This window comes from Corvus moneduloides, chromosome 5, assembly GCF_009650955.1.
Source record: "Corvus moneduloides isolate bCorMon1 chromosome 5, bCorMon1.pri, whole genome shotgun sequence".
Lineage (NCBI taxonomy): Eukaryota > Metazoa > Chordata > Aves > Passeriformes > Corvidae > Corvus > Corvus moneduloides.
In genome coordinates this window covers 15,283,731-15,297,276 of record NC_045480.1, presented here as the reverse complement: position 1 = coordinate 15,297,276, position 13,546 = coordinate 15,283,731, and the positions used below count along the sequence as shown (strand labels likewise).

Here is a 13,546-nt window from a genome sequence, read left to right as displayed (position 1 = left end):
TTTCCCTTCAGAAATTGCACAATATAGAATCCTCTGAACACTTGGGTCTGAGTTTAACTGTTCTGTCTTGCCTCCAACTAACTCTTCTTAGTTTGTTACATCTAACTTCAGTTAAATCAGTGCTGTTGGTGAAGTACTGATTCAATGATTAAACCCACAATGCAATTTTAATGCAGCTGTTGCTACTTTTGTATATAGTGTGATACGTAGTATTAATAACAAAATAATCTATAGAAGATCAAAGCATGAATATAAGCTTGAAACAGGTGGGCTCTTACCTGTAGTAATGACTTGAAGCTTTTTTTCTCCCTCCTTTCCAATAGAGCACTTTAAATCAGAGCATTAGGTTACTGAAGAGGACATCATCTGAACTTATGGTAAGCTTTTCTTTCTGACAACAGGAACATTTTTGTGTTTTAAATCCTTCTACTGCATATGCAGAGCATATATTTTCAGTACCATTTTCTTCTATTTCTCGCTGTTCTGTTACTGCAAGAGATTGTAAGGCCTTGAGGAACTAACAAGGATTTAGATCTTTCTTCCGCGTAAAAAGAAAAATAAGAAGAATATTTGGGATGTTTTTGGGAGTATAAATTGTAAACTGAATTGTCAGGTGATAAAATAGGCTTCAGTACCATTCTATATAGTGTGTTACTCATTTTCCTCAGAATGTAGGGGTTTTTTTCTAGAATCCTCAGAATGTAGGGGGTTTTTTCTGGAATCCTTGAAAGCAAAACTTGGGGAGAACAACCACAAAACACAGTGCAAAAGTACAGCTGATAAAAGAGAGCTTTGTGATTCACATCCATAACCACCTTTTGTTCCGTGCCCAGCTCCCACTGTGGTCTGTTTCTTTAGGTTGTACTCGCTATGTTCCTGCTTCTGCACCATCAGCCTTGCTCTGGGATCCTGGATCTGTGTACTAGTTTGAAAACAAACCAGTGGGAGGCACTAAGTCAGAATAACAATTTAATGGCAATTAAAGAAAAGGGGAAAAAAAAAAAAAAAGGGTAAAAGAAAACACTGTCAAAGTGACAGAGTCAAGGTACAACCTGACACCCTGTTAGGCAGGGTGGTGGTAGCAGTCTGGTAGAATGGTGGCTGCAGTCCTCTGAAGCAGTGATCCTGTAGTAAAACAGTCTGCTCTTCCTCAGGAAGTCCAATGGTGGCTGTGTAGCTCCTGTCCTCTGGAAATCCAGTGGGAAGCCGGTGTCTCTGGTGTTCAGCCTCAGCTTATATCCACGCTGGGATGCTTGGTTCCTCCCTCTGGGTGGAGCATCTCACAATGGGGTAACAAGTCATGAGGCAGAGTGTTGATTAGGCTCATTAACAGAAGATAATCCGGAGGGAGTTATCTCTGAGTCAGGCGGCAGGACAATGATGGGCAATTAACAGAAAGATAGTCTGGGGGGAGGAGGCAAGGAAACACTGCCCCACCTGATTTTAACAGCTGATGGGGATGGTAATAGAATACACTGCAACCCAGGACATTATCCACCCCTTATTCTATTACCATCTACATTATCCCAAATCAATACCTTCTTAAACTCTAAAACACACATACATATATATATATATACACAGTGAAACCTACACACCGTTCTCACCTAAGATTAGGTCTCCTTGTGGTACACAACGGGTTTCCCCATCTTTCTGCATTACCCACCAAGTGCAACCAGGTCCTTGAGCAAAGACAATCCCACGGATGGGTTTGTCTTTGCCTGAGGTGGGATTAATCCAAACAGTCTTTCCTAAAATACCTCTCAGGTGTACCACAGGGACTCTATCTCCATCCACTGTGTGCAAGGGTTCAGACTCGGCAGGACCAGCTCGATTGATGGACCCTCGGGTATTGACTATCCAGGTGGCCTTTGCTAAGTTCACTTCCCAATTTTTGAAGGTCCCCCCACCAAGTGCCTTTAGGGTAGTTTTAAGTAGTCCATTGCAGCGTTCAACTTTTCCAGCAGCTGGTGCATGATAAGGAATATGATATATCCATTCGATACCGTGTTCTCTGGCCCAGGTGTTGATGAGGCTGTTCTTAAAATGAGTCCCGTTGTCTGACTCGATCCTGTCAGGGGTGCCATGTCTCCACAGGACTTGCTTTTCCAGGCCCAGGATGGTGTTCCGGGCTGTAGCATGAGGCACAGGGTAGGTCTCCAGCCATCCAGTGGTTGCTTCAACCATGGTCAACACGTAGTGCTTGCCTTAGCGGGTTTGGGGAAGGGTGATGTAGTCAACTTGCCAGGCTTCACCATATCTGTACTTTGACCATCGTCCACCATACCACAGAGGCTTCACCCGCTTGGCGTGTTTGATTGCAGCACAGGTCTCACAACTGTGGATGACCTGTGAGATGCTGTCCATGGAAAGGTCCACCCCTCGGTCACGGGCCCATCGGTATGTTGCATCTCTCCCCTGATGACCAGAGGCATCATGGGCCCAACGAGCTAGGAATAATTCTCCCTTGTGCTGCCAGTCCAGATCCACCTGTGATACTTTCACCTTGGCAGCTCGGTCCACCTGCTCGTTGTTGCGATGCTCTTCATTAGCCCGACTCTTGGGTACGTGCGCATCCACGTGTCGAACTTTCACGGTCAGCTTCTCTACTCGGGCGGCGATGTCCTGCCAAATCTCAGCGGCCCAGATGGGTTTCCCTCTGCGCTGCCAGTTGGCCTTTCTCCAGCGATCCAGCCATCCCCGCAGAGCATTAGCTACCATCCATGAGTCGGTGTAGAGATAGAGCCTCGGCCACTTCTCTCGTTCAGCGATATCCAAAGCCAGCTGGACGGCTTTAAGCTCTGCAACCTGACTCGATCCACCTTGTCCCTCGGTAGCCTGTGCAACTCGTCGTGTGGGGCTCCATACTGCAGCTTTCCACTTTCGATTAGCGCCTACAATTCGGCAGGAACCATCAGTGAAGAGGGCATAACGTCTTTCAGTCTCCGGTAGCTCATTATATGGTGGGGCTTCCTCAGCACGAGTCACTTGCTCTTCCTCTTCTTCAGAGGATAATCCAAAAGTCTCACCTTCAGGCCAGTTTGTTATAATTTCTAGAATCCCAGGGCGATTCGGGTTTCCAATACGGGCACGCTGTGTGATGAGGGCGATCCACTTGCTCCATGTGGTGTCGGTGGCATGATGCGTGGAAGGAACCTTTCCCTTGAACATCCAACCCAGCACCGGTAGTCGGGGTGCCAGAAGCAACTGTGCTTCAGTGCCAATTACCTCTGAGGCAGCTTGGACTCCTTCATAGGCTGCCAAGATTTCCTTCTCTGTGGGAGTGTAGTTAGCTTCAGACCCTCTGTAGCTTCGGCTCCAGAATCCCAGTGGTCGGCCACGAGTCTCACCAGGCACCTTCTGCCAGAGGCTCCAGGACAGACCATTGTTCCCGGCTGCAGAGTAGAGCACATTCTTCACCTCTGGTCCTGTCCTGACTGGGCCAAGGGCTACCGCATGAGCGATTTCCTGCTTGATCTGAGCAAAGGCTTGCTGCTGTTCGGGGCCCCAGTGGAAATCATTCTTCTTGCGGGTAACCAGGTAGAGAGGGCTCACGATCTGGCTGTACTCGGGAATGTGCATCCTCCAGAAACCTATGGCGCCTAGGAAAGCTTGTGTTTCCTTCTTGCTGGTCGGTGGAGACATCGCAGTGATCTTATTGATGACCTCAGTGGGAATCTGACGTCGTCCATCTTGCCACTTTACTCCCAGGAACTGGATCTCTCGGGCAGGTCCCTTGACTTTGCTCCTTTTGATGGCAAAGCCAGCTTCCAGGAGAATCTGGATGATTTTCTCTCCTTTCTCAAACACTTCCTTTGCTGTGTTTCCCCACACGATGATGTCATCAATGTATTGCAGATGTTCTGGAGCCTCACCCTTTTCCAATGCAGTCTGGATCAGTCCGTGGCAAATGGTGGGACTGTGCTTCCACCCCTGGGGCAGTCGGTTCCAGGTGTATTGCACACCCTTCCAGGTAAAAGCAAACTGGGGCCTGCATTCTGCTGCCAAAGGAATGGAGAAGAAGGCATTGGCAATGTCAATAGTGGCGTACCACTTCGCTGCTTTGGACTCCAGCTCGTACTGAAGTTCCAACATGTCCGGCACAGCGGCGCTCAATGGTGGCGTGACCTCATTCAGGCCACGGTAGTCCACCGTCAGCCTCCATTCTCCACTGGACTTACGCACTGGCCATATAGGGCTGTTGAAAGGTGAATGGGCCTTGCTGACCACCCCTTGGCTCTCCAGTTTGCGAATCATCTCATGGATGGGAACCACAGAGTCTCTGTCGGTGCGGTATTGCCGACGGTGCACTGTTGCTGTGGCGATTGGCACCTGTTGTTCTGCAACTCTTAGCAGTCCCACGGCAGAGGGGTCATCTGAGAGGCCAGGCAATGTACTCAGTTGTCTGATATCTTCTGTCTCCACAGCAGCTATCCCAAAAGCCCAACGATGTCCTTTTGGGTCCTTGAAATATCCATTTCTGAGATAGTCTATGCCGAGAATGCACGGGGCCTCCGGGCCAGTCACGATGGAGTGTTTCTGCCACTGATTCCCAGTTAAACTCACTTCAGCTTCCAGTACAGTCAGCTGCTGGGATCCTCCTGTCACCCCAGAAATAGAAATGGGTTCTGCTCCCACATACCTTGATGGCATCAGAGTACATTGAGCACCGGTGTCAACCAAAGCCGTGTATCTTTGTGGGTCAGATGTGCCAGGCCATCGGACCCACACAGTCCAAAAGACCCGATTCTCCCTTTCCTCTACCTGGCTAGAGGCAGGGCCCCTCTATTCCTGGTCATGTTGCATGTTGCTCCCTTCCGATGAATACGTTCCTGAGGTCCCTTCAAGAGGATCGGTCATATTATCATTCCGGTACCGTCTGGAGTTCTGTGTGCGGGAGACCGGAGCAATGTTGACTCTAGATGCGCTTCTTGTGGTAGTTGTCCCTCTTTTTAGTTCACGTACCCGAGCTGCTAAGGAGGAGGTGGGTTTTCCATCCCACTTACTCATGTCTTCTCCATGTTCCTGAAGGAAAAACCAGAGGTTACCTCGTGGGGTGTATCCTCTCTCCCTGGTTGGGGGTCGCCGGCTCCTAATGGCAGAGACTCTTGTTGGTTCTGGTGAGACCTGGTAAATCTCTTCCTTAAGTTCCTTTTTCAATTTCTGATGGCCTTCTTCAATCAAGCTCCGGACTTGCTCAGCCAAAAGACTTGTTTCCACGGATGAGACATGGGTGCGAAACGGGGCTGTGACGGTGTCCTCGTAAATCCTCAGTTTGTTCACCAAGACGCCCACCCTGTCCTCACCTTCCCTCCATTGCAGCGTTGCCAGGTAACGGGAGTATATCTCTGGTCCAAGGCGTGCGAACCTCAACCACATCTGTGACGTGCACTGGACACCATCTGGGCTCTTAGGAAATCTCTCATCTTCTGAGAAAATGATCTCCAGCACAGCCAATTCCCTCAGGCACCGGATACCTTGTTCCATTGTGCTCCATTTTCCTTGGTGCACCTGGAGGTCTTCTTTACAAAGGTACCTGTCCCTTACACTTGTAAGCAGTCGCCGCCAGAGGCTGAGGGTTTCTTGGGTTCTCCCGATCCCCTGGTCAATGACCACATCCCGGGACAGAGATCCCAGTTGCCTGGCCTCACTTCCGTCCAGAATGGTGTCATTGGCTGCAGCGTCCCAGATGCGAAGCAGCCAGGTCAGGATAGACTCGTTTGTCTGGCGGGTGAATTCCCTCCGCAGGTCACGCAGCTCACCCAGGGATAGTGATCGAGTGATGATCTCCGGTTCTGCTTCTTCTGCTGGGTGCGAAGGTCCTGCTGCATCCTCGTCAGTCACTATGCGGACTGATTTGCTTTTTGATTTCTTCTTCTGCACGGGGGCAACTGCAATCGGTTTAGGTTGTTCTGGTTCAGTGATGGTTTGCATGGGGACGCTGACAGTGCTTTTGGTTCCCTTCTCCTCTGTGTCAGTCTGCGTAGGCATGGTGTTTGTTGCTCTGCTCTTTTTCCCTCCCTCATCCTGAGGATGCTGTGCCATAGCTCTGATTCTAAGCATGGTGTACATGGTGCAGGCTGTGCAGAGAAGACAAAGCAGAACTGACAGCAAGTTTATGCCGTCTTTGACATCCAGAGGGAATTCAATATTTTCAAAAACTGCTGTGCCTGGCCTGAAAGGCTGGAAGAAACCACTCTCTACTCCTCCCACCAGGGGCTGGGTGCGATTGTTGAGGAGATCCCAGACATAGGAGCCCAGACTAGGACAGCCAAACAAAACTGAGTATATATTCCGAATGGTATTCATCGCCTCACAGGTTATTATGCTGTAGACATAATAAACCAATAAAGCAATTCTCATACCATTTCCTGGTTTTAACAGGAGTAATACAACAGGCAGGTAGTTCCCCATGTGAGGAAAAATATAGAGAGCAAGATACAGTACCCATGCAGACCAGCTGAGCACCATGGTGAATAGATTTCTGTTTATACAAAATTGTAATTCTGACTTTTTCTCAGAGCAAGCCCCACGTTGGGCGCCAAATTATGTACTAGTTTGAAAACAAACCAGTGGGAGGCACTAAGTCAGAATAACAATTTAATGGCAATTAAAGAAAAGGGGAAAAAAAAAAAAAAGGGTAAAAGAAAACACTGTCAAAGTGACAGAGTCAAGGTACAACCTGACACCCTGTTAGGCAGGGTGGTGGTAGCAGTCTGGTAGAATGGTGGCTGCAGTCCTCTGAAGCAGTGATCCTGTAGTAAAACAGTCTGCTCTTCCTCAGGAAGTCCAATGGTGGCTGTGTAGCTCCTGTCCTCTGGAAATCCAGTGGGAAGCCGGTGTCTCTGGTGTTCAGCCTCAGCTTATATCCACGCTGGGATGCTTGGTTCCTCCCTCTGGGTGGAGCATCTCACAATGGGGTAACAAGTCATGAGGCAGAGTGTTGATTAGGCTCATTAACAGAAGATAATCCGGAGGGAGTTATCTCTGAGTCAGGCGGCAGGACAATGATGGGCAATTAACAGAAAGATAGTCTGGGGGGAGGAGGCAAGGAAACACTGCCCCACCTGATTTTAACAGCTGATGGGGATGGTAATAGAATACACTGCAACCCAGGACAATCTGCATAGAGGCTTTTCCAGGGCTACCCATGTTTCCTCTCTAAGTAGTGCCTGCACCACAGTGAGACCAGCTGGCTTCGCTCTGCCAGAGAGTGAGCAACAGGATGGTTAATTCCCTGGAAGCAAAGCTTTCTGTTGCCACCAGCCTGCCTTGGCTCTGGTAGCAAGAATCCAGCCACACTAGTGGTATAGTCAGAGTCTTAACAGCTTTATGGGCCAACCTACCTCACGGCTTCCCATTACAGTTTTCACCTATCCACAGCAGCACAGCAGCTAGGTATGTGTTAGAATCTGTGATTTGAAACTGGATGAGGAGGGAAGAAGCCATGAAGTAAAGTGTTGTTAAGAAAGGGATGATGTTTGACTCCAAAGTATATTTAAGAAATATCTGTACATTTTCAGGCTCTGTGTACACCATCCTTTGTGTGTGTTCTGTGAGAGAATTTATGGGGTTGTACATATATTGAAAAAACATCTCAGTCCTTCAGGATATTGATTAGGGGTGTATTCTGGCTGTGCAGAGTCCTATTTCAGTCATCAAGAGTTGTTGTGGTAGTATAAGGCCCACTGTTTTCCTCCTGTGCACTCTGTGTGTCTGTAGTGTATATATAGACATTGATTTAAGTATTTCTACATTTACGGGAAGGAAAGAGAGTGGAAGATAAAACCGAACCTCATATATAAATTTGTTTTGTAGGATCTGGGAAAACATACCAGTACGTAACCACTGATACATCTTTTTTCAGTAATGACAGAATATTGAGATGATCATGAATCCTTAGGCAAGCTCCTGTTCTGTCTGGAATTGCATTTTTTGTCGAGTTTTGACAAGACAGTGGCACTGGTTTATCAAGAGAATAGGTTCCTGGCAGTGGCTGTAAAGCCATTGCAACAGCCTGAGGGGCATTTGTTTATATTAAACACCATCTTTTCCTCTCCAGGTTAAGGTGAAAAATGTCATTAGTGCTGTTAATGCTGCCCAGAATCTCATAAATAACAACGCTTCTCAAGTTATTGTCCAGGTAAGCTCTACTTGATCAAAGTACGTTAATTTATGGTGTCATGGAGATAGAGATTAACTTGCTTTTGTTCTCTTTTATTTGTCCTAGGAGACAAAAGAGTACATGGATACCATAATTGGCTACTTTGAGCAATACATTGAGTGGGTCAAGGAGTCGGTAAGGTGCATTTACTTCATTGAGAGAAGCTATGTTTAAAAAAAATAAGAAAGCTAACCAGTAGTAGTAATAAAAAGAATAATATTACTTTTATAGTGTGTTTTATAGTTTCGGGTTTTAATATGTTTGTACTTACTGTAAGTGGGAAAATCAGTCTCCTGTAGTTCTTTTGCGTTTGCCAAATGGAAGTGATGAGTTGTGTTGGTTGGAATGCAGTGCAAATTTAACAGTATCATTTTCAGGGCTAGCCTGAAATCCCCCATTTGTGCTAATACTGCACTGAACCTGACCCCGCGTAGTCCAAATTGAAGTCATTAGCATCTTGTTTTATTTTTCTCTCTTCAGCTGCAGCCTTTGAGAAAGTAAGCTGATGTGTAAAAGACTTTTAGTTGATAGCATATCCTACTGGTATTTATTTTGAATTTGGATAGGGTAAGACATAACAATTTAGTAAACTGTAATTGTAAGCAAGTTTAGAGATTCTTATTTTATTCTGTTAGGTACTTAAAACTGTAATTTTTTAATCTTTTTTTCAGATTGCCATGGAAGTAGCAGCATGCAAGCCTATTGCCAATGTGATAGATACAGCAGTAGATATTTTTTTATGCAGCTATATAGCTGATTCTGTGGTAAGAAACATTTTGTTACTCAGAATTGGGGCATCAAGGGGAAAATTCTTTCAACATACATCTGCATTTAATTATTCTGGCTAGACTATTCTGAAGAAAGATAATAAAGTATCACATACAGAGTTATGCAAGGAAAATGTTCTGATCCTGGATCAAGCCCAAAGACAAACCAGTGCTGCACTTTCTAGGTTTTTGCTAAACTTAAGGTTCTATTAGCAAGAATTCTGTAAAATTAACTGATTCTTAACCACTTTGAAATGGAAAATGGAAAAGCATAAAGATCTATCTGCAGCTTCATCTGTAACTGTTGCTAACTTGCAGGGTTAAAGGGTGAGGTGTGGGCAGGAAGCGAGTGGAAAGTACCAATGGAAAACTTTTTCAGGTATCTTTCCCGAAATCTAGAAAACCTGAATGAGGTTTTATCACTAGACTTGCAGCAGACAGATCTTGACTAATTTCTGTGTATTGGAGACATTGAGCATGACTTGTAGCAGGATAGAAGGGCAATATTGGCTTTTTCATCTTGCCAAAAGAGCTTGGAAAGAAGCCAGCATGTATTGAAGGTAAAGTAAACAGTTTGTGCCTGGGGAGTAATAGCCTCCTAGCTATTACTTAGCTTTATGGCACTTTTAGCCAGATCCTAATCATACTACTAGTAATACGTGTAAGCAGTCAAAGCCAAAACACTTTAACCTTGATAATGCTTAACCATGAAATGTTTCATCTTGATAATGCTTAACCATGAAAACCTCCTAATCTATGTTGTACTCATTGATTAGCTCATAGATTACAGAGCTTCTGTTCCCCTTTGTGGAGCCATTAACGGTCTGGTGAGAGATGGACCATGATTTTCCTGATGATAGAACTTAGCTGAGTCACTTCCAAGTCAAAATGCCTCCAGGCAATACAAATCAAATTTGAAAAATCATCATTTTAACATCAGGTGATAGCTCAGTTCAACTGTATAATAATGAAATTAGTTACACAAACAGGGCTGCAGTTAGCAAGTTATAAAGTGCCTTGAGAAAGTGCTGGAAACTCGTATTTTGACAAGAACTGCAAGAACTAATTTCTGCTGTGTTCTTTTGGTAACAATGGTTAGAATATCCAGCAAGGGCTCAGTACTTTACTGATTAGTTTTCTCCATGATCTCTTTTTCCTTGATTTTGCTTTTGCTTTTGTTTCAGAATACCTTCTGGTTTGGTTTGGGAGGCTCTTCAATGTTTCTAATTCCTGCCATAATTTTTGCTGTAAAACTCTCTAAATACTATCGCAGAATGGATACAGAGGATGTATATGATGAGTAAGTATATATTCCAAAGTAAGCTAAATGGCAAATGGATTAAAGTGATTTTTCTGGTGTTTAACGTGAAGGCTCTACGATCCTTAAACCTGTGCTGCCAGATTAGAACTGCATATTCATGTGTAATGCTGCAGGTTTGGGTCAGTGCCTGCAAAGTGGTTCATGCAGGTGGCCTTTGGTAGCCTTGACTTGCCATGACTGCAGATAGTGCTGGCTCTGACTGTGGGAATCTTACGCCAGAATGAGGTTGTCAGAACTTTGTGAGCACCATTTATATAAATAAGTTCCAAATGTGCAAGTTATTAGCTTTGCAAAGTAACCTGTTAAGGTGAATTGTGCCTGATTTGTAATCTCCATGAATTAATTATTTGCTTTCTTGCTGTCTTAGTTATTCCTAACCAGTCTTTCCTTTTTCAATTGCAGTTCCTCTGTCTCAGGGACTTGGCATTTTACTTTATGATAACTATTCTTACGTATTTTCCTATCAGTTTTTTTTTACTGTTTTCTTTTCTACTCCTTGTTTTGCTCATTGTTCAGTTAGCCTGTGCACTGCATTTCTCACATTTCACAGTGGCTGTTTTTCATTGCATGTTCACAAAATCAGTAGAGCGGAAACAGGCATGTACAGCTGAAATTACTCACTTATTAGTGTCTAGTTAATTACTCCTGCTTTTCTGTGTTTTTTAGTTTCGAAAATATACCCATGAAAACGTAAGACATTTTTGCTAATATTTATTAAAATTATTTTATTAATGTGGGAGGGTTTATATTTTTAATGTAACTTGTTACCTCAAAAGAGGTAACACGTTCTGTTTCATCAGATGTGATAGATTATATTAGAGTCTCCAACTCAACAAGAATAGAAAAATAATTAATTGATTTTTGGAGAATATAAAAATACTATAAAATGTAAAATTATAGTTATACCATAACTCTTGAATGTTACAAAGGAAAAGTTATATTCTGTTGTACAGACACAGTTTATCTTTGCATATAATACATCATCCATGTACATGTCAGAAGCCATATTGTGCATAGTACATCTTATAGTTAACATGGTCTTTCTTGGTGTATTTATTTTATTACAGTACGGAAAATGGTAATAATGGTTATCATAAAGAGCATTTATATGGTATACACAATCCTGTTTTTACAAGGTAAACGAAGTCTGAAACTGCATGCCTTCATGTGTCCTTACTTCAGCTTCTCTTTCAATCACATGTTCAATTTTCTTCATGCTTTAAAGTGAATCTCTTAATTCTCTGTTTGGTTTTTTGCATGATTATTCACTGTAGCAAATGCTGTATGATGTATATTTTTCAAATACTCTTTACATAACAGCAGATATAGTAGTAATTTCCTGTTACAGTGGGGAAACAATTTCCTGCAACTTAGCAAAGCAATTGCTTAAATTTGATCTCAAAATTCATGAATCGGGTATTTAGTCAGCACAGTGGGTGGTCCTAAAGTGACAAACCTATTAAAATGCTCTGATAGCAGATGAAAGTGATAGGATGGGAATGCATTTGTACTCCTGAGTAGTTTTATTTTTTAAATGGTGAGAAGAGATCTCCTGTGCAAAAGGCAGGTGATCCAGGTATGCAGAAAGCATGAACATAGAAAATGGGTGTTTGTGCATGGGTAGGACTAGGATGTGCCATCACAAAGGAAGAAGCTCAAGTTATGTTTAAAAAAAGGAGGACATTGTGGTTCTTTTCTGCCTCTACAGCTTCTGTGCTGTAAAACATTAGCTAGTTGTAAGACTCAGTTTCCAAGGGGCTAATATTCTATGTCACACAACCTCATTATTTGGGTTTGCAAAATTTGAAAGTTGCTTAAGGAAGGATTAAATTTGTGATTGAAATTTGTAGCTCACTGTGCCTTGCAACTTCATGACTGAATGTATAGGTTGAGTATGTGTAGAGAAGATACCACTATGCTTTAAATAACAGGTAAATACAGAGAGCTCAAAGTTTGGGTCTTGCCAGAGTTCATGGTTACATCTGATGATGATGATTATGATAATGATGATGGTTATTATGATTTAGAACTGTATTTTACAATAATTATTTACTGACCCAATCTTCATTCCATATCTCCTTCTGAAGGAAGTCTTTACGTAACAATGTTTTTAGTGATATTTATGATCACAGTTGTTGCGGTCTGTTCTGCAACTTAAGGGTGCTTACTCCCCACATTAACTGACAAGGAGTTTAAGTCCAAAGTGCTCTCCACTGGCATATCTAAGGACTGTCAGTTTTAAGGACATTCAATATTTTACAAAAGAGAAAACTAATAATTTTCCAGGCCTTAGAAGTCCTTTTCTGATCTTTGAATCCTTAATATGACTGTTAATATTCTTGAGGTTCATAGCATGTTTTCTTGTGATATTTCAATCATTGATAAATAGTTTAATTCAGCATTGCTGAGCAACCTAAAAATTACTAGCATAAAATAATCTTTTACACAAAGATTCACTTGTTCAGTCCTGATTTATTTTTCCTAAATTTGAAGTTACTCAAAATGGGCTTCCATGATAAATTTAAAGATTCAGTGTGAAGCAATGCTGTCTTCTGATGTGCTAACTGAGGTAATTTGAAAAACTGATAATTGTGGCATACATGCTTTGAATTTCTCAGTATGGCATTCCCATATGAATAAAATCTTAATTTTAATTTTCATTTCAGCATACTCTTTGCTTTTATGCTATCCTTTATTTTTCTCATTTCCTACAAATTATTTTTGGAGATACTTTGAGAGATACGACTTTGATTAGATCTCTGTACACCTATGCTTTTGCAGGTTTAAAGAATCCCACAGGGTTGGATTTGGGGTTTTTTTATCCTTCAAAATCCACTGGATAATTTTGCTGAAAAGAAATGCAAATATTTTTATAACACTAAGATATGTAAGTACAAGTGAGAGCTGTATGAGGTATATGTGTCTCACACAGGTGTTTTTGTACACATGTCAAAGACACAAATAACCTCAAATCCAATGAGAGCAAAATACGAGGCTGGATTAAATTCATAAAAGAGGGCAGTCCAGGTATTTATTTCGATCATGAAGCAAAGATAACCTGAAAGGTTGGTGGAGAAAACGATGAATCTCTTTCCTCTTGTTTGGAAAACTCTTGATTAAATGAGTAAAAAATTGAGACTATCTTGGGCCAACTGAGCTTGTCTCACCTAAGTTAGACACAGTATTTCTATTCCGTTTGTGGGCAAAAGAATATGACAGATTTGTTTGGTTTTTTTTTCTTGTGTAGCTCTGTGGAACAGTGGTAACACATACTGGAAATGTTAAGGGGTAAGT

General features: G+C 42.9%; 1 protein-coding gene across 18 annotated transcripts in view; it reads left to right on the top strand.

Annotated features, from left to right (window-relative positions):
* The window catches only part of PROM1 (prominin 1), a 72,716-nt gene that overhangs the window by 56,181 nt on the left and 2,989 nt on the right, over nt 1-13,546 (top strand). For 14 of the 18 annotated variants that reach the window (XM_032108696.1, XM_032108693.1, XM_032108687.1 and 11 more), the window contains 7 exons: nt 324-377; nt 8,063-8,143; nt 8,231-8,299; nt 8,836-8,928; nt 10,116-10,231; nt 11,320-11,388; nt 13,500-13,540. In XM_032108696.1, the coding sequence (XP_031964587.1) occupies nt 324-377; nt 8,063-8,143; nt 8,231-8,299; nt 8,836-8,928; nt 10,116-10,231; nt 11,320-11,388; nt 13,500-13,518 (501 nt within the window). In that variant the 3' untranslated portion in view covers nt 13,519-13,540. Of the gene's footprint in view, nt 1-323; nt 378-8,062; nt 8,144-8,230; nt 8,300-8,835; nt 8,929-10,115; nt 10,232-10,654; nt 11,389-13,499; nt 13,541-13,546 lie in introns of all 18 variants that reach the window. The other 4 variants (XM_032108702.1, XM_032108705.1, XM_032108704.1 and 1 more) reach the window with 2 other exon arrangements.